This window comes from Juglans regia, chromosome 13 (genome assembly GCF_001411555.2).
Source record: "Juglans regia cultivar Chandler chromosome 13, Walnut 2.0, whole genome shotgun sequence".
Lineage (NCBI taxonomy): Eukaryota > Viridiplantae > Streptophyta > Magnoliopsida > Fagales > Juglandaceae > Juglans > Juglans regia.
The window spans coordinates 22,768,799-22,792,940 of record NC_049913.1 but is presented as its reverse complement, the minus strand read 5'-3'; the positions used below and the strand labels follow the sequence as shown (position 1 = coordinate 22,792,940).

Below are 24,142 nucleotides of genomic sequence, written 5' to 3'. Positions count from 1 at the left end.
CCATTTTTTCAGAACTTTCCAAAGCAAAAAAATAAAATAAAAAATGGAAACGTCTTTTAAATACCAAAAGGGTTTTCTATTTATTTATTTTTTTTAAAAAAATTCATCTAGTCATTTGTCTATGCTTTCATGGGGAAAAAAAAAAAAAAACACCTCATAATAAATGTTTTTCTGTTAACATTTAAAATCAATCAATGAATGTCGTAATGATAAGGATTGAACTGAATTGTGAATAAAATAATTGGAATATTTTCCCTCACCTATTTTTTAAGTGATTTCATATTGTACCTACCATCTGTCCTAAATTCTGAAAAAAAAAATTGCAATGTACATCGTTATATTGTACGTACACTCTCCATTTGGATCAAATCTTTGTAAGATCATGCTCATTCATGACCCCTTTTCGCTCGTCTTAAAGCTTTAGATCTTAATCAAATTTAGGCATACAACTTTTTTATAATCTCGGTTAAATATTACAAAATTAGTGATAGTTTAGAATTATAATTCCTACTTAATTCTTTAAAATAAAATAATGTGATAGATTACAAAAACCCTCAAACCCCCCCCCCCCCCAAAAAAAAAAAAAAAAAAAAAAAAAAAAAAAAACAAAAACAAAACAATCCATGTTGATTTTCCTATTTATGAAAAAACTAACATAATTGGCTTCGGCTTAAAAGAAAAGAACAAAATCGTTAGTCACTTCATTGACCATGGGAGGTAAAATGGAAGCAAAGAGCGAGCACCCATGGCGAGCACCGTGAAGGAGCATGAAACACACCACCTTGACTAGTATCATGAAAGGGAAAAGTGCTCACCACATAGATAAGCACCATAAGGGGTAAAAATGCTAACATCCTAGGCTTACATTGCGAGAACAAAAGTGTTCATAACCTCGCCGAGCACAATGAGAGACAAACTGCTCGCACCTCAGGTGAACCGTGATGGAACATGTAGTTGGCCACCTCAGAGAGAATCGTAAGGGAAAGTATCCGCTTGAGGAGCAAAAGTATTTGCTACCTAGGTGAGCATCATGAAGAACAAAAGTACTTGCCCTTAGGCTAGTATACTATGGATAGCAAAATTACTTTCCACCTAGACAAGTACTGAGAGAGCAAAAGTGCTAGCATTAGAAGAGCACTATGGCACTTAGCACGATGGGAGGCAAAGTGCTTCTCATACAAGCAAAAGGGTCCATCCCTTAGTTGATCTGATGCATGATGATGTTGTAGTCCATTCCTTAGTCGACTTATACCCACTGTGGCATTGTGGTCCATCTTTGAGAAAAGCTTAGACCCATGATGTTGTTGTGGGCCGATACCAACATACAGTGCAACTGTTGTCGGGGGTCTTCGCACCAGAGACCCATGGCGTTGTCGTTGGTCTAGTATTTCATAAACTTTGTGTAATTCAAATTAAATAAATTTAGAATAATCTAAAGTTGAGAATTTTAATATCACTTTTTTTATTGATATTTTATATTACCATTGAGATTTCCGAATTAAATACTTAAGGAAAAAATGTTTATATTTTTTCAACTTATAACTAAGAATTATAATTGTGTATTCTATATTGATAATTGATAAAAAATTTTGAATTACAACAAATGACATAAAAAAAATAACTTATAACTTTTCGTCACTATAATTGAAAGTTACAATTAGCTAGGGGTGTAAATCTGTTCGGTATGGGAGGAGGTTGAACCGAGACTTTTGGTCCATCATTTTCCTAGATTGGACCAGACCGATCACCCCTAGTGGAACCAAACCGAACTGTTAGCTATTGGTCCAGGCTAGTTTCAAATGGGGGTCCAATCATACAAAAAGTACGTCATTCTTGAAGTATATAAAAAAAAGGCGCATTATGTATTTTCGGCCCATTAGTACAAAAAAAACCCATAATGTTTATAATTTTGAATAATACAACTATTTAACTTTATTTGCACATTTTTTATTTAAAAATAACCTAAAAAAAGTTGTTCAAATTATCGAAATTGATAATTATACATTAGTTAATTGATATTAGTTAATTAATAATTATATATTTAATATTTTATTTTGTCAATAGTCATAGGTTAGATGAAAATGACACAATTCACTTATATAACTACTATATAAAATAATATATGTAATTTATAAAAAATATTTAAAAATATATATTTGTAGTTCGATCAGTCCGGTCTAGTTCGGGGTGAGAAAAACCCACCTCGGGACTGGACCAAAACCCATTTGGTCCTACAAATGGAGGATCTAAACCAACCAAACAAGTTTTTGATAAGGTCTGGTCTAAACCGAATGGTTTGGTCTAATCGGTTTTTTTGGTTTGGACTGAAATTTTACATCCCTACAATTACCTAATAAATAATATGCTAGTATGCCCCTCATTTTGTACCCTTATTTTGACCACTTATACATTTAATTTTTTTTAAAATTTGTTTTTGCTTCCTGATTGAGGAAATGATTAATATATTAATATTTTTATTTTTATTTTTTAAAAATGTTTAAACATGTTTAGAAAATATTTGAAATACAAAATAAAAAAAGAAAAAGTGCAATTTACACTAGGGGTACACCAAGTGGACAAATTGAGGGGGTATAGTAATACTACCCTTAGCTAAGTTTTGGTGGGACCACTTATAATTCAGAATTTTTGAACCAAATAAATTTAGATAAAATTAGCGTAGGTAATTTTCTAATCAATACTTGATAATTAGAATGACATATTTTATAAAAAAAACTGATAGTTTTGAAAATTATTGAATTATATAAACTCTGAAAATATAGAAAGTTTAATTTTGGGATTTAAATATATTTATTGATATTTGTTAAAGGAAAATATCTTAATAACTATTACTTAATCATTGCAAACACTTTCCAATAAATAGTGAGACCTACCGCTTTATCAAATCTTCATCAAAACTTAAAATTATCTCATTTCATTTTTACATTCAAATATACATATTTTTATAAATCAATTCATCTCATTTTAACTCAAACTATTTTACTATTATTTACGATAATAATAATAATAATGCTACATACAATCACATATTATTACTATTATGGATTTCTTAAGAATGAGTAATGTTACATATAATCGTAAGTGACGTAAGTATTGCGTCATCGTTTTAAAAAAAAATTAAATTTATTATTAAAAAATTAATTTTTTTTATATAAATCCTACATTTTCTTATTTTTTTTAAAAAAATTATATTATATTTATATATTTAACCACTACAAATATCACTTTTCAAAACTCATAGAAAAAAAAAAAAGTTTTTGAGCAAATGGGCTAGAAGCTCCAAAGCATCAGAACGCAAAGAAAGCCCTCAAATACTGGACATACCTAAATACCTCAAGGAAATCTCAAAAATTACCACTGCGTCCCCAACCCCAACCTCAAGCCACCCCCCTCTCCCACAAAAATCAATACTCTCTCTCTCTCTCCAACCGCCACAATCCCTCTCTCTCCCTCTCTCTACGATTCCACAGTCTCCGTCTCCGTCTTTGTTTCTTTGATTCAATAATTAAACAGTCTACGATTCTTCCGATGCCCTAGCACCTCCAGGGCCGGTGCCACTCACCTCCGGCGGCACCTCCGTTTGGGACGACTATTGGTCTTCTGGTTAAGGATTTCTCTAGATTTTCTTCGTGGGGTAAATCTCACAAATTCGATTCGATCGTGAGGGGGCACACTCTTGAATTTAGGGTTTTTGCGGCTCCAGCGAGCGCCATGGCTCCGGCGCGTAGACGCGGAGCGAACAACAAAGGCAAGGACAAGAGCCAGTTGAGTCTGGGCGATCTTGTCCTCGCAAAGGTCAAGGGCTTCCCTGCCTGGCCCGCCAAGGTCTTCATTTTTCTTCTTCCACGCTTTCTATATATCTGAATCCTGATTTTTTTCTTAATACTAGCTCTATGGATGTCAGGGTTTTTTTAGCTCTTTATTATTACCTTACTAAATTTTTCATTACTATGTTCTTTTTATATGATATTCGTTTGTGTCATGCGTTTGACTATAGCCAGTTTGTGTGAAATAGGGTTCTGTGTCCTTGGTAATGGTGCTTTTCTCTTTACGAAAAGAAGAAACCCAGTTGTTGCTGTTGTTTGCCTCTTATTTATAGTTGATAAATTGATGCAAGCTAGGCTTTAGAGGGTGTTTTACATATATGTATGTATTGACTTATTTCTGTATGTATGCATTTATATATATATATATATATGTTTATGTGTAAGTATGTTTGATGTATGTAAGCCCATATTTATTTAATGGATTTACAGATGCCATACATTGTTTGGTTATTTAGTGGTTTGGTCGGTATTTGAGGTAGATTTTATTGATTGTGTTCACAGATTAGCAGACCTGAAGACTGGAAGCTGTCACCTGACCCCAAGAAATACTTTGTCGAATTCTTTGGAACACGAGAAATGTAAGTATGCTAAACATTTATGAATGTCCTGAATTGTGCCCGACGTATGCGAGCTTTTAAAGCCACTAGTATACTGAAAGTCAACTCGACAATTTTTCATGGAAACTCTTTCAAGGCATTGGCTTAACCCTGATGGTCGTTGGCACATTAACCCTGATATATTATTGTTTGTAAACTGAACAACCTACAAACTCATTTAGAACAAACATCACTTGTCTATATGAGTAAGAAAATTTTATTAGTTGTCAATAAGACAATCTTAATACACAGTGTATACGATAGATGCACCTGGTTAGCAAGAGCAAAAAGATTCAAAAAGAAATCTGTGTTTGTTCTAGATGAAATTGTAGGTTATCTATTGTATTGTGGGATGGTTATCCAATCCATTTCTCTTTGCATGCACGTTTCTTATTTGTCTTGTTGGTTAAGTTGGCTACTGGTACTATAACTTCTTTCTTTGCCCTTTGGCTATTTTTTTTTTTTCATTCACAGAGGTTTTGTTGCCCCTCTGGATATTCAGACCTTCACTAATGAGGTTAAGAGTAAATTATTAGCCCGGTGCCAGGGTAAAACAGTTAAGTGCTTTGCTCAAGCTGTGAAGGAAATCTGTGTGGCATTTGATGAGTTGCAAAAAAAGAAATCAAGTGGTTTGGGAGATCATACTGATGGATCAGATGTTGGGCCTGATGCTCCCTCTGCTAATGGGGTAGAGGATGATGGGGGTGAGGTTGACTTAAAGGGTGAGACTGGTAAGATGACATACAAAGGAGAAACACCGAATGGGGCTGTAAGTGATTCTGGCTCGAAGTTGGACCACTGCTCACAGAGACAAGGTGGAGCTGAAAGTCAAGAAGTAAAGCCATCTGTCCCCTGTCGAGAAAATGATCATTTGTCTCTGATTATGTCTCCTCAGAAAAATAATAGAATATCTGATGGTGCAAAACCAAAGGAAGTGGTATCACCGACAACCAGTCCAGATAATTCTTTATTTCTAAAGAAAGAAGTGACTGTTGGTAAAAATGTTGAAGATGATACCTTTTGCACCAAGCAACGTGGTGAGGCACAGAAGGTATTAACAAATGGTCACAAGTCGAAGAAGATTGGTGCTTCAAAGAAGAGATGTGGGAGTGAAGTTGGACTAAACAAAACTAGCACGTCTGCTTTAACATCGTTAAAGGTTGACAGTGAGGGTCATTCTGTTGATTCCTCTGAATCACTTGAGCGATCAAAAGATGGAGTTAAGGTAAAAAATGACTCTGGTAGAAGCATGCGCGAGTTTTCTTCAAGCCCTCTCAAAGCAGATTCTGGTATCAATGCAGGAAAAAATTCGAAAGATCTGCTAAAAGCAAAAAAGCAGTTCAAGGTCGCTGATAAAATGCCGGACTCTGGTGTTGATCCAGATGAGCAGGCCAAGGAAAAACCTTCTGGCAAGGAAAAGAGGGCCCAGCATGGACATGGAAAGCCTAACCGTGGAGCAAATGATGTTTTACATCCTGCCAAAAAGTCAAAGTGCGAAGATATGGGTGATGTTGCCACTCATGGAGCACATGCTAGAAGAATTAAGAGTGACTCTCCTAGGCCAAATGCTATTGACAAGAAGGCATTGAAGACGCCAGAGTTCAAAGGCTCATTATCATGTGTCAAAGCAGAAACTAATCTGGCTTCCAGAGGCCAAAGTTGTAATTTTGGATCCAATGCTTCTGGTGATGAGGCTGCACTACCTGTAACAAAGCGTCGACGCCGAGCAATGGAGGCTATGTCCGACTCTGAGACTCTTCCTGCTGATGATAAAACAGAGAGAAAATCTGTGTCAGTGAAGAATGATGTATCATGTTCTAGTGGCATTAAGGTTACAGGAATTCAACAGCACAAAAAACGGAGAGCTGTTTGCCTTTTTGATGATGACGACGATAATGACCGCAAAACTCCGGTTCATGGTGGATCTGCTAGAAACATTAGAGCATCTTTGTATGTTTCAGATGCTACCAGGAGCAGTGAAGCACAGAATGATTGTTCTAAAGATGCTCTGCATGTCGGAGTTTCTACTGGACTTGAGGATGGCCATTCAAAAGAGTTTTCCTCTGAAGTGCAAAATGAGTCTCTGTCACCAGGTGAATGTCAAACTGATGTGAAGATGCCTGAAAAGGAAATTGCTACTCATATTTCGTGTAGTCCGAGGAAACTATACTCTGAGCAGTTGTCATCCAAGGAATCGAAGGAACAATCGTCATTGAAGGAGGCAAAATCAATGTTGATTTCCCCAAGAAAGTCTCCTCATTCAGGTCCTGTGACCAGACCAGTGGCTGAACAGCATAAAGTGGCTGAACAGCATAAAGTGGCCAAGGCTTTGATTAAAGTTTCTGCTACTGTTACTCAGAAGAAGGTTCATGCTGGGTCTGCTAAGGGTTTGGGTGTTGTTTCTAATGGCATGAATTCTTCTCAGAATCAAGAAACAACTCAAAGAAACAGACCTTCTTCAGGAGAAAGATCTAAAGCCCCTCCTAAATCAATCTCAAGGATCGGTGAATCTACTGTTTTGATTGATAATTCAGTAGAGTATGATTCTTTGCCCAGTGAAAGGTGTGTTCACTTTTATCTTGTTTTTTTTTTTTTTTTCATCTTCCTGATTAACCTGCTTATTGCTTTTTTTTTTTCCCCTTTTTTCAGAATGGAAGCTGTTAGGGAAGATAAAAGTAGTTCTCTGGCTGATTCTAAGACTCCAGAATCTGTTATGTCCATGAAGCATCTTATTGCTGCAGCACAGGCAAAAAGGAGACAAGCTCACTCTCAGAACTTCTCTCTTGGAATTTTCAGTTCTTTTGTATCTGCACCTGATGTCCCGGGAAGGAGCCCCAGTCCACCCACAGTGCAGTATCTTTTGACTGGTACTAGCAATGTGCTGCAGGAAGATTTGCAAGGATTACATTATCCCACAAATTTGGATTCTCCATTAAATCATGGTCACCAATCTCCATTGCGAAATCAATTTGACGTTGAAGAAATTGAGGAAAGAAGAGTTAGTTCAGGGCACAGGACTGCCGGAGGCTCTCTGAGTGGTGGTACTGAAGCAGCTGTGGCTCGTGATGCCTTTGAAGGGATGATAGAGACTTTGTCCAGGACTAAGGAAAGTATTGGACGTGCTACTCGTCTTGCTATTGACTGTGCAAAGTATGGAATTGCTAATGAGGTAGGTTATATAGTATGCTTATTTTTTTAATCTTTTTTTAATTGGATCATGCTAAAAGGTGTTTATTGATCTGGATTGTATATTAACTAAAACATTTCTTGAACTTGCGCATTCATTGCACTTTTTTAGTCAATGTAACCATTTTCACAATTCTTCTTGATGAGATGTAGGTCCAAGCATCTAGAGTCAATTTGTTTTATTACTAACGTGGCTTTTTTATAATGCGGGCAAAGTTTTATTTGAATTTGAAGGTGCCATTTCTGAATTCAAGTTCTCTTATGGGTCACTTGTTAAACATGTACTCCATGGTTGTTATTGCTTGGATGTGGCTAAACTAGTATGAAATTAAAAAACCCGACTTCCTTAGTTCAAAAATTCACTGTATTATGCGCCTTAACTGTAGTTTTGATCTTCTATCTATGTTTTTTTCTGACTTATAATGCATATATGGGGAATCTTTAGTTGTGGTTTTGCCTGCCACTGCTTATTTTGGTAATTTTAATTGTGTTCAGTTGTTTTTTTTTTTGGGCAACTGCTCACAGACTCTAATATGCTTCTTTAACTGGGTGATGCACCTCTCTTCCTAGTCTTTTGACATTTGGGCTTTGGCTCAAGCAGCAATTATATGGGATTGGTAGAGGTCTTACATTTCAATATCGTAAAGCAAATGGACAAAACAAGGGAGAAGAAAAATAAGAAAAATAAAAAAGCTCACTCTTTGGGTTTTTGCAACCTGTACTGTTAAGATATGTAGGCTATGCTGCTTGTTCTCCTTGTTCATTTTAATGTTCTATAGTTTATGGATGAGTTTTAATTTTGATGATATAAGGAGCAAGCAGTGGCCCTGTTTTTATGCACGAACCTTGTAAAATATGATAGGCAAATGTTCTGGAGATTATTCAGAGTTAAGGTGCCATCTAAGCGAAGTTGTAACGCCCCAATGGAAGGCCCAAACCACATGGCCTATACTCTAAAAGGACTAGTCAATGATACAATTAGAGCCCCATTGGAACCTTATAAAGAGCAAGAACTTCTCCTTCCCAAGCAATGTGGGATCCCATACACCACCTACCCTTATCCATATCATATGAGGTATCACAATCTACCCCTCTTAAATTCCCGACGTCCTCGTCGGGCCTGTCTATTGTAGATGGTACGGCTCAAGTCCCACATTTCTGGTTGGGATAGGCTCTGATACCATTTGTAGCGCCCCAATGGAAGGCCCAAACCACATGGCCTATACTCTAAAAGGACTAGTCAATGATACAATTAGAGCCCCATTGAAACCTTATAAAGAGCAAGAACTTCTCATTCCCAAGCAATGTGGGATCCCATACACCACCTACCCTTATCCATATCATATGGGGTATCACAGAAGTTGTAGCCTATTAATTGCTTAGGGTTACTATCAAGTGAGATGTTTTGTTATTTTTCTTTATTTGTTTTGTCTGAGCTTTTTTCTTGACCATGATGCTACCTGTGGAGAATATATTCTTTTTTACCAATATTATTTAGAAAGAAATTATTTAGAAGAACAATTGTTTTTTAACATAATATAATTAGGTATCAATATAACAGCATTAGGGATGATACCAATAAAAAAAAAAATAACAGCACTAGGGATGATGTTATTGGATCTTATAGTGCATGGTTGTTGTTCGGGGGTTTTTGCCACCATATTTGATATGTAGTTATCTTTTTCTTTTTAATCAATGAATGGTATGCTGGAGTGACAGAAAATAAGAACCCATTTATGTTATGAATGTGTTGGTCTTAATGACAGGATTTTGGGAGTCCCCACGTAAGGCCTTTTTATTGGTTCTATGTAGGTCGCTAGGTTAATTATCCAAGAGAATGATAGGTGATAACATTGACTGGAAGAGGTGCTATGCCTTTAGGCAAGACTTGAAAGTTTGAATTTAACATTATTTGCAGGTGGTGGAACTTCTCATACGGAAGCTGGAAACTGAGGCCAGTTTTCATCGTAAAGTCGACCTGTTCTTTCTTGTAGATTCCATTACCCAATGTTCGCATAGTCAGAAAGGTACTTATTCTTTAGAAAGGTCCCCTTTTCCATGGTTAGTCTCTCAATTTTTAGCGAGTGAATCATGGTTTCAGAGCAAGATTGTTTAGCTAGGATTGTAAATAATGTGCAGGCATTGCTGGTGCTTCATACATTCCAGCAGTTCAAGCAGCATTGCCACGTCTTCTTGGTTCTGCTGCTCCACCTGGAGCTGTTGCCCGTGAAAATCGTCGTCAGTGTCTCAAGGTAAACTTACATTGATCTGAACCCTCATGTCGCGTTCAAGTTTAATGAAGCTATATTCTTTATTAGGTTTTGCGGTTGTGGCTTGAGAGGAAAATCTTACCTGAATCTATTCTTCGGCCTTACATGGATGACATTGGGGTTTCAAACGATGATACGTCCACCGGTCTTTCGCTGAGACGTCCATCACGAGCAGAGCGAGCTGTAGATGATCCATTAAGAGAAATGGAAGGCATGCTGGTTGATGAATATGGCAGGTCTGTAATATATTTGTTTTTCAGCATTTTATGAACTCTCACTCTCCTACTTTCCTACTCTCCTTTTCATTTCTTGTTGATTGTATGATTATTAGCCTTTGAATAATGACTGCACATTGTTCGACAAGATTTGTCAGTTATTGCTGCAAGACTATGTCGTATACCATGGACATGGAGAACAGTTCTGATACTATATTACCTTCCAAATCGAATGAAGAAAAATAACAATTTAGACACTGAACTTATATAAAAAACAAATAGTTCTATATAACTATTTGTATAAACACACTGGTACCGATTGCCAAATTTAATTCCTTGGAATCTGTCTTTCACCCCCTCCCAAAAAAAGTAAGTAATAAGATGCTAAGTAATAGATAAATATGACCTGTCTTCTGTTCCGCATCTTGCTTTATTATTTTGACTTATAGAGTGCTGTGAAGTTAGTTTAGGTAAATAACATTCTGCACTTAGTTTGATAAATAACTTTCTGTGGCATTGTTGAAATGCTTATCTAGTTGTGAAACCGATAGATCTAAATGTGAGCCTACAATAGCAGTTCAACATGAGAAATGATGCAGGCAAACAAATTGAAGATTTATTGAATTTCATTGTTTTTGATAAGTAATAGAACTTCATTAAAAAATGCAAAACACACAATGTGTATACAAGAGAGTCACCTATCTAGATATTTATTGAATTTCATGATAATTGACTTTTATGATGGTGTCATTAAATTACTTATCAAAATGATGGTATCATTAATCACTTATCAAAATGATGGTATCATTAATAATTTTCTGTAGAAATTGAATTTAGTTACATGTGAACCAGCACTTGGTTATTCATCAAAAAAGATTCTAGTGTAATTTGTTGTTAATCGTATTTCCTATTCACATAATCTTGCTATCTTTTATCATTTTTAACCATATCCAAACTAAACTTGTTATAATCGTACATAGAGCGGTTAAGGAAACCTACCCGCATGTGCTTATGTGTTGGCGTTGGACTTCCTAATAACATTTTGTTTTCTCTTGGTGGTTGTATCAGTAATGCTACATTTCAGCTGCCCGGTCTATTATCTTCCCATGTATTTGAAGATGAGGAGGATGATTTTCCAAGCACTTCAGTCAAGGAAGCTGGTGATGCACTAGTAGTGGATGCCGATGCCGCACATGCATTGGAAGATTCAGAAACACATACAATTCCTCCAAATGACAGGCGCCATTGCATCTTGGAGGACGTGGATGGTGAGCTCGAAATGGAAGATGTTTCAGGACACCTGAAGGACGAAAGGCCCTCATTCATAAATGGTTCTCTTAAAATGGATTCACAACTACAGAGCTTAAATGGGACTTTGGAATTTGCTTGTAGTAATTCCACCGAGTTGCCCCCACTACCGGAGGGCTCTCCACCATTGCCTCTTGATTCTCCTCCTCCACCACCACCTTTGCCTCCTTCACCACCTCCACCACCCCCCCCATTGTCTCCATCACCCCCACCTCCACCGCCTCCCCCATCACAGCCAGCACCTCTTCAGTCACAGTTACCGCCTCCTCCCCCTCCTCCTCCTCTATCACACTCTGGTGCTCCACCATTGTTGGTTGCTCAATCTTCTTTACCAGCCCAGTCTTCATTACTCTCCCAACCCTTTTTACCACCCCAATCATCAATACAGTCTTCCCCACAGTTGGCATATCAACCACCTGTACCTCATGAATACTGCAGCACTTCTAGTGTAAGACTTTTGCTCATCATTTTCTTCCATTCTCTTGGTTATATTTGTTTGTCTATCGTATCAAATTATTTTTACTGTATACAGGGCAACCAACTTGTTCAAATGGCTGGTCATGGGGGTCATATTGATAATACACAGAGAAGTGAAATGTTTCCACAGCAGTCATCGTGTTTTACTTCAACAGGAGTCTCCAATTCTCGCGAACCATCTGGATTTAATTCTTCAAGGCAATTAGAATATGGACACAATGATATGTATTTAAATCCACAAATTTCTCAAACCAACCAACAATTTCAACAAGGTGATACCTCTTTTACACAAAGACCCATACACCCTGCCCCGCCTCACAATCAGCCCAGTCATTTTTCTTATACAAAACCGACGATTCAGCAACATGCTCAGCATTCATATCACCATCCGTATTCCTTGCCCTCCCTTCCGGATGGCCAGAGGCGATTTGTTGCTGATGAACAATGGAGGATGCCCTCGGGGGATTTCAAAACTGAACATCAGCATGGTGGGTGGATGAATGGAGAGAGAGCTCATTTGGGACCTACCTTTGGCCAGGAAGGTACTCATGCTTATTTTCTTCTTAAGTTTGTGTTTTTAGTCTTATCATTTGCAAACTCCACATTTCAAATTGAAAAGAGACTTTCTCTAAACCTTGAAAACAAACTAGTAATTTTATACCTATTTTAGACGTTCTTGTTCTGTGTGCTGTTTGAGTATGTACATGCTTTATTTCTGATGTGAGAGATAAAAATATTTACTGAATTTTATAATGGTTTTAAAGCACATTCCCATGGCAGGTTATTTTCGGCCACAGGCAAATAATATTGGTTTTCAGCGTTCAGCCCCTAATAATCTACCAGCTGGGGCTCCAATATCAGGTGACCTTCTATTTCTATAAAAACGCTGCCCATATGTTTTTTTGGAAGCAACCTTGTGTACCATAAAAAAATGCATGGGCATGGCTTGATTTTGGGTTGTACTGTGTCCTATGGAGAGGCACAGGAGATTTATTGCTATGCTGTAAATGCATGTTGCATGCATATTTTAGGTGTCAACCATTTGAAATCATCTGTTACAGGTTTGGATTCTGGTCCAAACATGTTGATCTTCTTGTAATATTTATTAAGGATAAAGCTAAAAACTACTTATAAAAAAAAAAGGATAAAGCTAAAAACTATTTATTAAGAATCTTGTAACAGTAAGAAGATTGTGCCGCCTCCCACCTCCCAAACAAAAAATAAAAGGAAATAATGAACAAAAAGGGAACTTTATTCACTTCTGTCATGGTAAGAATATTGTTAGTCTCAAAAGAATATTCAATGAGAGAGAGGAAGATAAAGAGAGGAAAGCTGTCAAGTTTGACTTTCGATTTCAGCCTTCATTCTGTGTTCCTTTTTTTTTGAATTAGGAAAGATTTTGCACGGTCATAGTGTTTTTGTATTGTTGAATAAATCAAGAGTCATGCACTTCGTTGCTTGAATTGCATACCACATATGGATGACTTCCTATATCCTTTCTCGGTATCCCTGCTAACTTGCTAATTAGAAATTAGTTTCTATCGCAGACAAAATTGTTCCTAACTAGGTGTAATCACATGTATACTTCTTGTGTACTTGGGCTATGCCTATTTCTATATCAATAAAATATCTTCTTACTTATAAAAAAAAAAAAAAAAATTATTTTGGTCTTCATTTTCACCAGGTCCTGGCGTTTCCCAGATGTTTCCATGTAGACCAGACATTTCTGCTCTTAATTGCTGGAGGCCAGCTTGATCGCCTCAAGTGAGAACAGCAGTAAGTTCTTGGTTCTTTGCAGCTGTTTTAATTAAGCCAAAATGGTTTATTGCTCTCTAAATAAAGTGGAAGGTCACCCCATATGCAGTGTGACGTGACAAATCTCTCTTTATATTAATTTTTTTTCTCTCTTTTAAAATTACATTACTGGGAAATCCTTATCATATTTTAAATAAACATTTTTTTTTTGATAAGTAAGATAAGTATTATTGACAAAAAGGCAACAACTGCCAGTTACAAAAATGTATGCCCTATTTACAAAGGCATGTTAGAAACTAGGAAATCATGAAGTTCCATGCCATTAAAGTCCACATCAATGGCCCAAGTACAAAGAGTCCTAAAAAAGAAAATTTTTAGTTCTTCCATCGATCTCTCCTTGTCTTCAAACGTCCTCTCATTTCGCTCTTGCCATAGGCACCACATGATACAAATAGGAATCATCTTCCAAATCTCTTTGATTTGATGCACACCTCGAATAAATGTCCAACACGCCAATATATCTACCACGGATTCCGGCATAACCCAAGCAAGATCCATCCTTTGAAATACCTCATTCCAGAGCGCCCTAGCTACCTCACAATGCAAGAGTAAATGATTTACCGCCTCACCTCCTCCTTTACACAAACATTTTAAATAAACATAGACGACCTTAGTCAGTTATTCTCATAAGTTTCTGCTTTAACAATTAACCAAAAACATTTAGGACTGATCAATTTGTAAATTCCTCTACTCGATTCCAGTCCGGTGAATTCAACATGGCTTATAGAAACCTTCTTTTATTTTTATTTTTATTTTGTCTGAAGGGGTGCCCTTCATTGAGCTAATTTAACTGGGATTCTCTCTCTTCCCCTCTCAGGTGATCAATTTGTCTTCTCTTCTTTGGGTGGCACCACAAGTTGCAATGGTTAATTACATAGTTCCTCAGAGTAAGATTCAGTCTCAGGAAAAAAATCCATCTACCACTTGATGGCAGTGTTTAGAACTAGTGGAGGCTCTTGGCAGGACTCTGTATATTGTAATTTTTCCTGACAAATGTATCCCGAGAACATTTGCTTCAAGTGTAGGCCCATGTTTCTGACTTGGTTAGTGCATCTGTTTCTAACTCTTGTAATTATTTGAGTATCTTGTACATAACAATCAATTTCTACACCAAATTTGAGATTGGTGAATTTATATTATTTTTCATTTCCGGCATTACTCTCTGATCTGTTCCTCCATTACATACTTGTGTGACATTCTTCTCAATTTGGATGTGTCGTTCTCAACCCTTGTTCCCTCATTCTACTTGAGATATGGGTCTTGGTGGGGGGTGGTGTTGTAAGTTACATCTGCCATTGGATTACATGGTCTCCCACCTCCATACTTGCAAAACAATGAGATGATTTGAGATTGAACACTATCTCAGCAGTAAATGTTCAAATCTTTGTCTCATTTTTTTAAAATAAAGGATTGATTTAAATAACATCTAAAGTTAAGCTTCATATGGATATGAAGTTAAGCTCCAAAAGTTTTTGTGGTGTAACATTAGCAAAAACCTGCACTTGTCAAAAAACATTAGCAAAATGTTTTTTTGATTCATAACATCAGCAAAAAGTTAAACAAACTATAAGTTGAACAGACTGTTATACAGACACACACATATACATTTGTGAGTTTGCATTTTCTAATTGGTGATGGTGGGTTGCATGAGAGCTGTAACCCTATAGAGTTCCAAAATTCTTCCCTCCCTTAAATTGTGGACTCCTTTTCTCCCTCTCTTTTAAAGTGGGGTGGGCATTTGTTGGCTACAAAGGCCAGCGACAGGTTTTCCCTGGCTGTAGTTTGTGATATCCCATGTGATAAGGATAAGGGTAGGTGGTGTATGAGATCCCACGTTGCTTGGGAATGAGAAGTTCTTGCTCTTTATAAGGTTCCAATGAGGCTCCAATTGTATCATTGACTAGTCTTTTTGGAGTATAGACCATGTGATTTGAGCCTTCTTTTGGGGTGTTACAAATGGTATCAGAGCTTCTTCCAACCAGAAATGTGGAACTTGAGCCATGCCACCTTCAACGGACAGGCCCAATGAGGACGTTGAGAATTTAAGGGAGTGAGATTGTGATACCCCAAATGATAAAGATAAGGGTAGATGGTGTATGAGATCCCACATTGTTGGGGAATGAGAAGTTCTTGCTCTTTATAGGCCTTGTGGTTTGAGCCTTACATAGTTGCTCTACAAGCAATCAATTGCTGAATTTCTATTGTATAACTTCTGATCTTTAATGCTTAGAAGGTGTGGTATTGCTCATTTATATTTGAAATTCTTGTCCCCATTTTGACCAGCAGGTTAGTAAGCAGGATTATGCTTGTTCTGCCTTACCAGGCCTGCTTAACTTGTTGTCGTCTTTCATGTTTAAAGTTGTGGTGAGGCCGCTGTTAGTTCAAGAAGTTAAGCAAGACTTTTTTTGGTGGGGCCTCTGTCATGAATGTTGTTGTGAGAGGATTGTGGTATCATTCGAACCTTCACAGATAGAAATGTGTTACATGAGTGGGGTTATGGTCTTTCCTTATGTGTTATTCGAGTCTTGTTTAGTTCATAGGTTTTTATGTGGGGCTTTTCACTTAGTCTAGTCATCAAATAGGAGTTAATCCAATTGGGACAAGGTTAAGTTAAATTGTGTGCATACATATCATAGTAAATTGAGGAAATTAGAGTTGACTAATTGGTATTTGGAGGTATGCATGCCCTTGGTTGATTTTCTGTGTCTTTCTTCTCTTTTCCCGTTAGTGTTTAATTGATTTTTTCATTACACTTTTGACACATCTATAAATATTTTCCTTAGATTTTGGATAAAATTATACTTTTTTTTTCCTCCTTTAACATTTTAGCCGGGAAATAACTCATCAGCGCAACCTGCTTCTTTGTTTTTGATAGGTAGCACAAAACCTGTTCCTTTAAGAGACCATTCCTCTTGCTTTTACTTCCCATCCTTTCGTAATTGTAGTAAATAGACAGTTATGAAAAAGTGGAGTTTTGAAAACTTTGATTATAAATGAAATGGAGATGGTTAGGGCATGCTTGGGTAATGAGATGCAACGAGAATTCTGTGAATAATAGTGAAATGGTTTGAGTTAATATGTTTTATTGGGTTTTGGGAAAGGAGAGAGAAAAATTGAATAAAAATATTATAAAGTTAAAAAATTGTTTGAATACAAATTTTAATATTATTTTTGTTTTGAAATTTGAGAAAGTTGTATTTTTTTTATTGTGTTTTGTTTGGAAGTTTGGGAAAGTTGTAATGATTAGATGAAAAAGTTGAAGATTTGAAATTGAAAAGTGTTTTGTGTTTGAGTGATGTTTGGGAAGGAAATTATAAGAAGTTTTGAGATGAGATGAGATAGTCTCCACCTTTATTCCAAGCAATTCAGTTGGCAGCTCAAGTTGAATGGATGAAACAGTGTTGTTAAAAGTGCGCTTAAGCACAAAACACCAAGGGTTAAGTGCCTCACTTACTAAAAGTGAAGTGCATTTTGAACATCGCAATTTAAGTGTGCTTTTTGCGCTTGTAGTGGTGAGCTTTAAGCAAAAAAAGCATGCTTCGTTACATTTTAATGAAAAAAGAATTTCTTCCAGTTCTTAAGCACGTGACTCTATAGCGAGGCACCAAAAGTAATAAACATATACACATGGTTTAATAAAATAAACCGGATGATTATACACTCTAGGATTGCATTGCATTGAGTATACTCCCAACATTTTTTCTGTTCTTTTGGGCATTGGCTTTTGGATGTATTTTGAATTTTTTTCCAACTATATACTTATATTTTGATTATGGCTATCAAATATCATGGTTGTGTATATTTTTTATGCCACAATTGAACTATATATATATATATATATTTATAAGAAGATAAAATTTTATTGAAACTAGTAAACAAGCATTGCCCAAGTACACAAGGAGCATACGTAAGAGTACACCTCTTACACGTTAGGAGCTAGAGAATGATACAAGAAAGTCATGAAGAGTATATAAATTTTTATGTTTGAATTTTATATAATTAGGTGATCACTTAGTTGTATGTTGCATAATACTCTAATATAGGAGTGAATATGGTAAATATATTATTATATTGCCTCTTTAACCTTTTTTTATTGTATTTTATCATTTAAAAAAATGTGCACTTTACTTCGCTTAGGCATGCACTTTGGGCCTAGGCTCTTGGTGGTTTATGCGCCTAAGTGCACCTAATGCTTTTAACAACATTGGGATGGTATCACATTTTGATTCTATAGTTGTGGAGGAGGCCCAGTGGACGGAAAGGGAGTTCGTGGAGACCGAGGTCCTTGAGGTGTTGATATCTCAACAAGGCTCCAGTTCAAGATGGGTTCTCTTTTGCCCTTTTTCAGACCTGCTGGGAGGAAGTTGGCTTGATGAATGTCTTTGGGGAGATCTACAAGCAAGGGAAGTTTGAAAAAAATCCTCAATGCCACCTTCACAACCCTCATCTCGAAGAAAGCTGGGCTGTGAAAAATGAAAATCAAGGATTTTCGGCCTATTAGTCTTGTTGGAGTTGCTTACAAGCTTATCTCCAAAGTTCTAGTTGATAAAATAAATATAGTGCTGGGAAATGTTATATTTCATACAAAATTTGCCTTTATTAGGGAGAAACAGATCCTCCTTGACCCAGTCATTGCTAGTGGGTGCCTCGACAGTAGACTTCCATCTTGGGTATCGGGCGTGCTTCATAAGGTGGACTTAGAAAAGGCATTCGATCACGTCAATTGGGACTTTTTGTTATTCCTATTATGGAGATGTGGTTTTGAAGAAAAACGGGTTGGATGGATAGTGCATGGCATCTCTCCATTGCGTTTCTTTTTGGTGCTTGTGAATGGCTCACCCCTTCAGTTTTTTTAGTAGCCCATGGCTTTGAGGCAGAGGGACCCTTTTTCTCTGCTATCGTTTATAGTTATCATGGAGTCCCTGAGCAGAATATTGGCAGCTGCTGTGGATTGTGGTTGCTGTCAGGTTTCTTGTTGCTATAGGAACCGTAATAGGTGTAAGTTTCGCACCTCTTTGATGTGGATGATAATTTGATTTTCTGTGAGGCGAACCTAGGATATTTTTGCTGCTTACAATGGGTTTTCCTTTGTTTTGAAGTTGTTTCAATTTTGAAGATTAATCTAGCCAAATGTATATTGTTTCCTATAGGACATTGCAAATATAGGCAATTTGGCCAACATTCTTTGGTGTAGAGTGGCAGCCTTACCTATGAAATACTTGGGACCAACTTTGGGGCACCATATAAAGCCAGAAAAATTAAGATGACATGCCGTTGAAGATGAAGCATAGATTGGATAAATGGATGGAATTGCTCTTACCTGTTGAAAGGTGGCCTGCTCACCTTGATCAAAAGGACTGTATCCAGTCTATCCAGTTGTTATTTGTCATTGTTCCCTATCCCACTGAGCTTGGAAAATCACGTAGAGAAGCTTTGGAGGGATTTCTTGTGGCGTGGTAATGGGAAAGTAGCCAAGTTTCATCTTTTCGGTTGGATTAAGATTCACACCAGTTCCCACAGGAGGGTTGGGAGTTGAAGTCGTTTTGGTGTTTAATTGCACCCTACCAGGAAAATGGCTAAGACACTTTGCCGTGGAAAGGAAGGCATTATAGTGTTCAATGATGGAAGTTATTGTATGGTTTGTATGGTAGTGTGTGGGGTGGATGCTCTCTCATGAAGATGGAGGGTCTTGAGATCTTGGGGCATGGAAATTCATAAGGAAGGGGTGGAGGGAAGTTCTCGTCACACTAGATTTGTGCTGGGAGATGGTGCCAAGAATAAATTTTGGTATGATTTGTGGTGATGAAATAGGGCTCTCAAGGAAACTTTGTGATGTGTACACCATTGCACGCTCTAAGATGGAGATATCTAGTGCTTTTGCTCAATGGAATATTAGCTTTATCAGAGTGGCCTGTGATTGGGAGATGGATACCTTAATCGCATTCTTTAATCTGCTATATTCCTCTAGCTTGAGAGAGGAGTTGACAAGCTTCACTGGGCCCCTGCCAAGAGAGGGATGTTTAATGCCTGGTCTTTTTATAATGCATTATCATGAAAACAATCGCTTTCCTCTGGACTAAGGTTCCCACAAGGGTTGCCTTTTTTGCTTGGACAGCCTCTCTAGGCAAGATTCTCTCCGTTGGACAAAAGGACACATTGTAGCGATTGATTTGTGCTACATATACAAGTGGAGTGGGGAGTCCATGGATCATCATTTTCATCATGAGATTGCTAGTGCTTTGTGGAGCTTAGATCATGCCTAGAAGAATATGGATCTTCGGTATTCTTAGAGAGGGTTAGGTGGCATCCCATAAATCGCAGCAGTGTTGAAAATGGTTCCTACTTGTCTCCTATGGTGTATTTAGAGGGAAAGGAACAATAGAAGTTTTGAGGATCGGACTTTGGAAAAGCTTAAAACTTTCTTCTTCAACATTCTCTTCTTTTGGACAGCTAACGTAGACTTTAACGGCCTTAATTTTTCTGATTTTCTTGCATCTGTTTAGGTGAATTTCTTGTCCTCATTCCGTGTACTTGGTTGCACCTTTTGACCCTTTCGATGAAGTCTTAGTACTTCTCAAAAAATAAATAAGCCTACAAAGTATGAACATATTATCCTAAATCTCTGGCCTTCGAGCCATAAAGTTTTTAGAACATAGCAAGCATTCAAGCATTCATAGACAGGTTATCAGATCCATCCTAAGCAAATTTTTTGGGAAGTTTATGTCTAGGGTAGCACCTAGGAGATTTGAAGCTAGCAAAAGGATTTCCATAAATTCTGAAGGATGGTTTAGAACATTTTAAATGGGGCTTAAGTAGTGTAGAAAATCCCAAATTCTGACTTATCAAAAAAAAAAAAAATCCCAAATTCCTCTGTTTTGGGCTACATATATGAAATGCAAGGTATTTTGCAAATTTAACCCTATCAAGCGTTGTTAGAAACAGACCTTGGCACTCTTAGAGCACAAAGTGCCAAGAAAAAGTGCTATCTCAACGGCACAGTTAAACTGCAGTTAAATCACATGCCTTCTGGTGAAGTGCCCTGCCCCAAAATGTGCTTTTTCTTATTTTCCACAATAGGGGTGAGGATAGTATCCTTGGGGATTGTTTTACTTACTATTTTACTGCTTTTTGATATTTTATTTTCAGGTATACCATGTAACAAGATGTGTTTGATTTTGATATTGCTTTCTTAGTTGCTTTTTATCTTGTATTGCATACAAAAATATATTTTTTAAGCAGAAGACGATAGTTGATATTGTTATATTTAAATGCCATATAAATAGATGATTGCTTGCCATTTGATGGTGATTATAATTAGGGAAATAACCCCTAGGGGTTGGCTCAAGTTATAACGGCCTTGATCTTGGGGTTTTGGTCCCCCATGTCTAAGGCTCAAACCCTTGGGTGCAAACAATTTCTAGGGGTCACACCCGGTTAGCGAATAGCCGATGATTTAACTGATCCGTGTGGTGTGCATGCGTTATACACATCCGGGGTTTCGTTGGTTTAAAAACTTGTTGCATTAGCACAGTTTCTGGGATTTTCGACATTAAAAAGAAAATTATTATCTAGAAAATTATTAAATTTAATTAGGATATGGACCCAGCATCTTGTGCAATGGTGAAGCCTTCTAACCACTTGAGTATCAGGCTAAATTTTTGTTGGAGATCAGCCACTCCCTTCAACTTCAGTTACCTTTGTTGACCATTTTGATTGTTTTTTTCCTCTTTTGTTACCATATATTATGAATTTTTCTTTTTGGAAATGTTGATACATGTTATTTGAGAAAAGTGAACATCAGGTAGACATTTGTGCTTTGCACCCTGGACTTCATGATGCCTTTGCACTTAGGCGCACCTTGAGCAACAATTTTTTTTTTGTGGCTAATAAAGGGTGGTGACATTAAAAAGAATTTAAACCCAGAAGCTACAGGATTGCATCTACTGGTATGATTATAATCTGGAGCAAGATCTTGAAATGGATTGAAATTGTGGTTCTAGATTTAAATAGAAGTTTTAAAGCTGTTCCTTATGTTATGTTTGCTTGTGTTTGTTTTTTTAAAATTTTTGTGTGGTTAGTTAATCTGTATGGGGATTTTTAAAGGAGTTGGAATGTTTTAATTGTAACAGTTGAATAGAAGCTTAGAACTGTGTCTTCGGCTGTATTTACTATATTTTTGGTCTGGCATTTCGTGGCCACAGTAATTTGGATGAGGATATTGAGGGGATTAAAATCATCAATATTTCTTAGAGTTTAATGGAAGGATAGAGTTGTCTCTTTGCTTCAATTTACTAGCATTCTAATTTGTTGATGGAGAGTTTTCTTGTAGGTCTCTTTTTTCTTGGTTGGTATAGCTGTGCTCCCTTCTCTCCTCCCCTTTCTTCTTCTCTTCTCTTCTCGTAGTGTAATGTCTTGAAGCTATTTTGATACAATGTTGCTATTTGGTTAATCCATGTTTCATACCTGTCTTTCTTTCACATCTAACTTTGCTTCAATATGAATTGGATACAGCCATCCTTATTCCCTTAAATTTACCAATTGCAAACTCTATTTTTGTATCTGATTTGAGATAAAGATGTGTGGCACAGTTGTGGAAGTAAAATGTTGTGAAAGATCCTCTCTTTTGGATGAATTGGTTCCTTTTAAGCATTTGTCCGTGGGAGTTTAGCAGGGGGATTGTTGTCTATATGACTGACGGACTGTAATTTTCATACATCTATGATATATGCTTGAAATATGGCCCACTTGGAGTCTATGAAAAGCAAAAAGAACACTGAATAAAAAATAATGGAATACTGTGATTAGATAATGATAGTGTGTTATATGCTTAGTCTTTTGTCTTAGTTAAGTTCAGAATACATGGTAACGATATATCATATTGTTACAGGTTATGCCCACCAGTTTTTGGGGTTTTTGGGTCTGATCACCCTTCAACTAATTAAAGTTTGATACATCATGGCAGGTGTAACTACTGCAAAATTTTGAGGTAAATATTTGACGTAGATTTTGGACAGGACAATTCTAATAATTAATTATCTGCTATATGAGTACACTTCTTTTGCAAGACTACTTCTACCAGTGTACAGATAGATAGTTCTCTTACATGCTCATCGTAGTTGGTGCCTTTGTTAGCCATGCCTTTTGATTTTGTGGTTTATATGTGATTTGTTTCGTTCTGTCACACCCAGCTGAGTATATTTTCTGACAATGAGTTCGATAAATGCCTTGCTTGCTCTAATAACGTTACACAAAAATTGGTTGTTGATTACTGGGCCATTCACTTCTTTATGTTATCGTCTTTCACAAAAATATTATTTACTGGGCCATTCACTTCTGTTGTTTCCTCTTTAAGAAATTTTCTTTACCATGTCTCAAGTCTCGTACAAATAAATCTTTCACGGACTGATTTTTTTTTTGTTTTTTGTTTTCTATAATCGGTGAAACACTTTACATTAAATGAATTTTAGTTCATTTTGCAAGACCTACCTTGGGGTTCAATGTTGAAAATTTTGGTCAATAACTCTGTTCTGGGCTAGGTTGAGATTGGCCCTTTGGTGGTTTTTTTTTATTTTTGGGTCCAATGGGGTGGCAAAAAATGTAATATATTTTTTAGAATTTTAATTTCATTTTTGAAATAAGAAAAAATAGTTTTGCATGTGACAAATCCCGGTGTCCCACGTGTTTTTTTGTTAATTAGGACCGACAAATCCAAAATTTGTCATAGCACAATGATGCGTTATTCATTAAAAAAAAAAAAAAAAAGAGTATAGGGCGGGGGTAATGGATCAAATTTTCTTCAAATGTTCTCATGCATTTGGAATTTCCATTGTTAAACTGACTGACGTTTCTCTTGGATGGCCTTTTTCATTTATAATAAAAGCTTCGTAAGCCTGTGCTTCTACTACAGATAGTGGGAGGTGTTGGGTGTTCTCTGAATCTCTAATGCCTCTGTGAGTGAGATATAGCTGGCCTTGGATGCCGGCCCCGGTCCTTAGACAATGAGGTATTTGTACGCTTTTTCTGCCCACTTGGTAACTTGTACAATCTCTTAGCAAAGAGAGTTCTGTTACTCATAAGATATCATGTAAATATACTGTTTATTATGAGATAAAAAAGTAGTCATAAAAATACTAAACATTTTTTAATACTAACTGATGCGGCAAAGCTTTTAGATCATCATGTGTTTAACGCGTCAGTGAGCTGGCTTGTATATATTTTGCAAGATGATATTGAGGATACCTTCTCCTCCTTGTGGCTAAAATGGTTGGATTTGATTTGTAAAGAGAACTTAATTTTTTGATTGGTTGTCTCTATTATGTGTCTCAATTGAGGATTGACAACTGGGTTTTTTTTTTTTTTTTTAAATATAACCGCAGTGTGTTTATGAACAGAATTTGTATATGCATGCCTGTGTGCCTGTTGCAATTTGC

The 24,142-nt window shown here is 36.8% G+C and overlaps 1 protein-coding gene across 3 annotated transcripts; it reads left to right on the top strand.

Moving 5' to 3' along the window:
- The first annotated feature begins 3,391 nt into the window (after window positions 1–3,391).
- LOC108988508 (ENHANCER OF AG-4 protein 2-like) lies at window positions 3,392–24,012 on the top strand. Of its 3 annotated transcripts, none has more exons than XM_035684005.1 (14): window positions 3,392–3,843; window positions 4,347–4,423; window positions 4,916–7,003; window positions 7,091–7,610; window positions 9,546–9,654; window positions 9,767–9,879; window positions 9,946–10,133; window positions 11,181–11,868; window positions 11,953–12,439; window positions 12,678–12,758; window positions 13,582–13,673; window positions 14,530–14,755; window positions 22,600–22,698; window positions 23,620–24,012. In XM_035684005.1, exons 1-11 carry the CDS (start codon window positions 3,730–3,732, stop codon window positions 13,650–13,652), a joined length of 4,536 nt encoding a protein of 1,511 aa, XP_035539898.1. In that variant the 5' UTR covers window positions 3,392–3,729; the 3' UTR covers window positions 13,653–13,673; window positions 14,530–14,755; window positions 22,600–22,698; window positions 23,620–24,012. The 3 variants fall into 3 exon arrangements, with proteins under 3 accessions (XP_035539898.1, XP_035539897.1, XP_035539896.1); XM_035684004.1 differs by having other exon boundaries at window positions 23,593–24,012; XM_035684003.1 differs by having other exon boundaries at window positions 22,600–24,012.
- The last annotated feature ends 130 nt before the right edge of the window (window positions 24,013–24,142 follow it).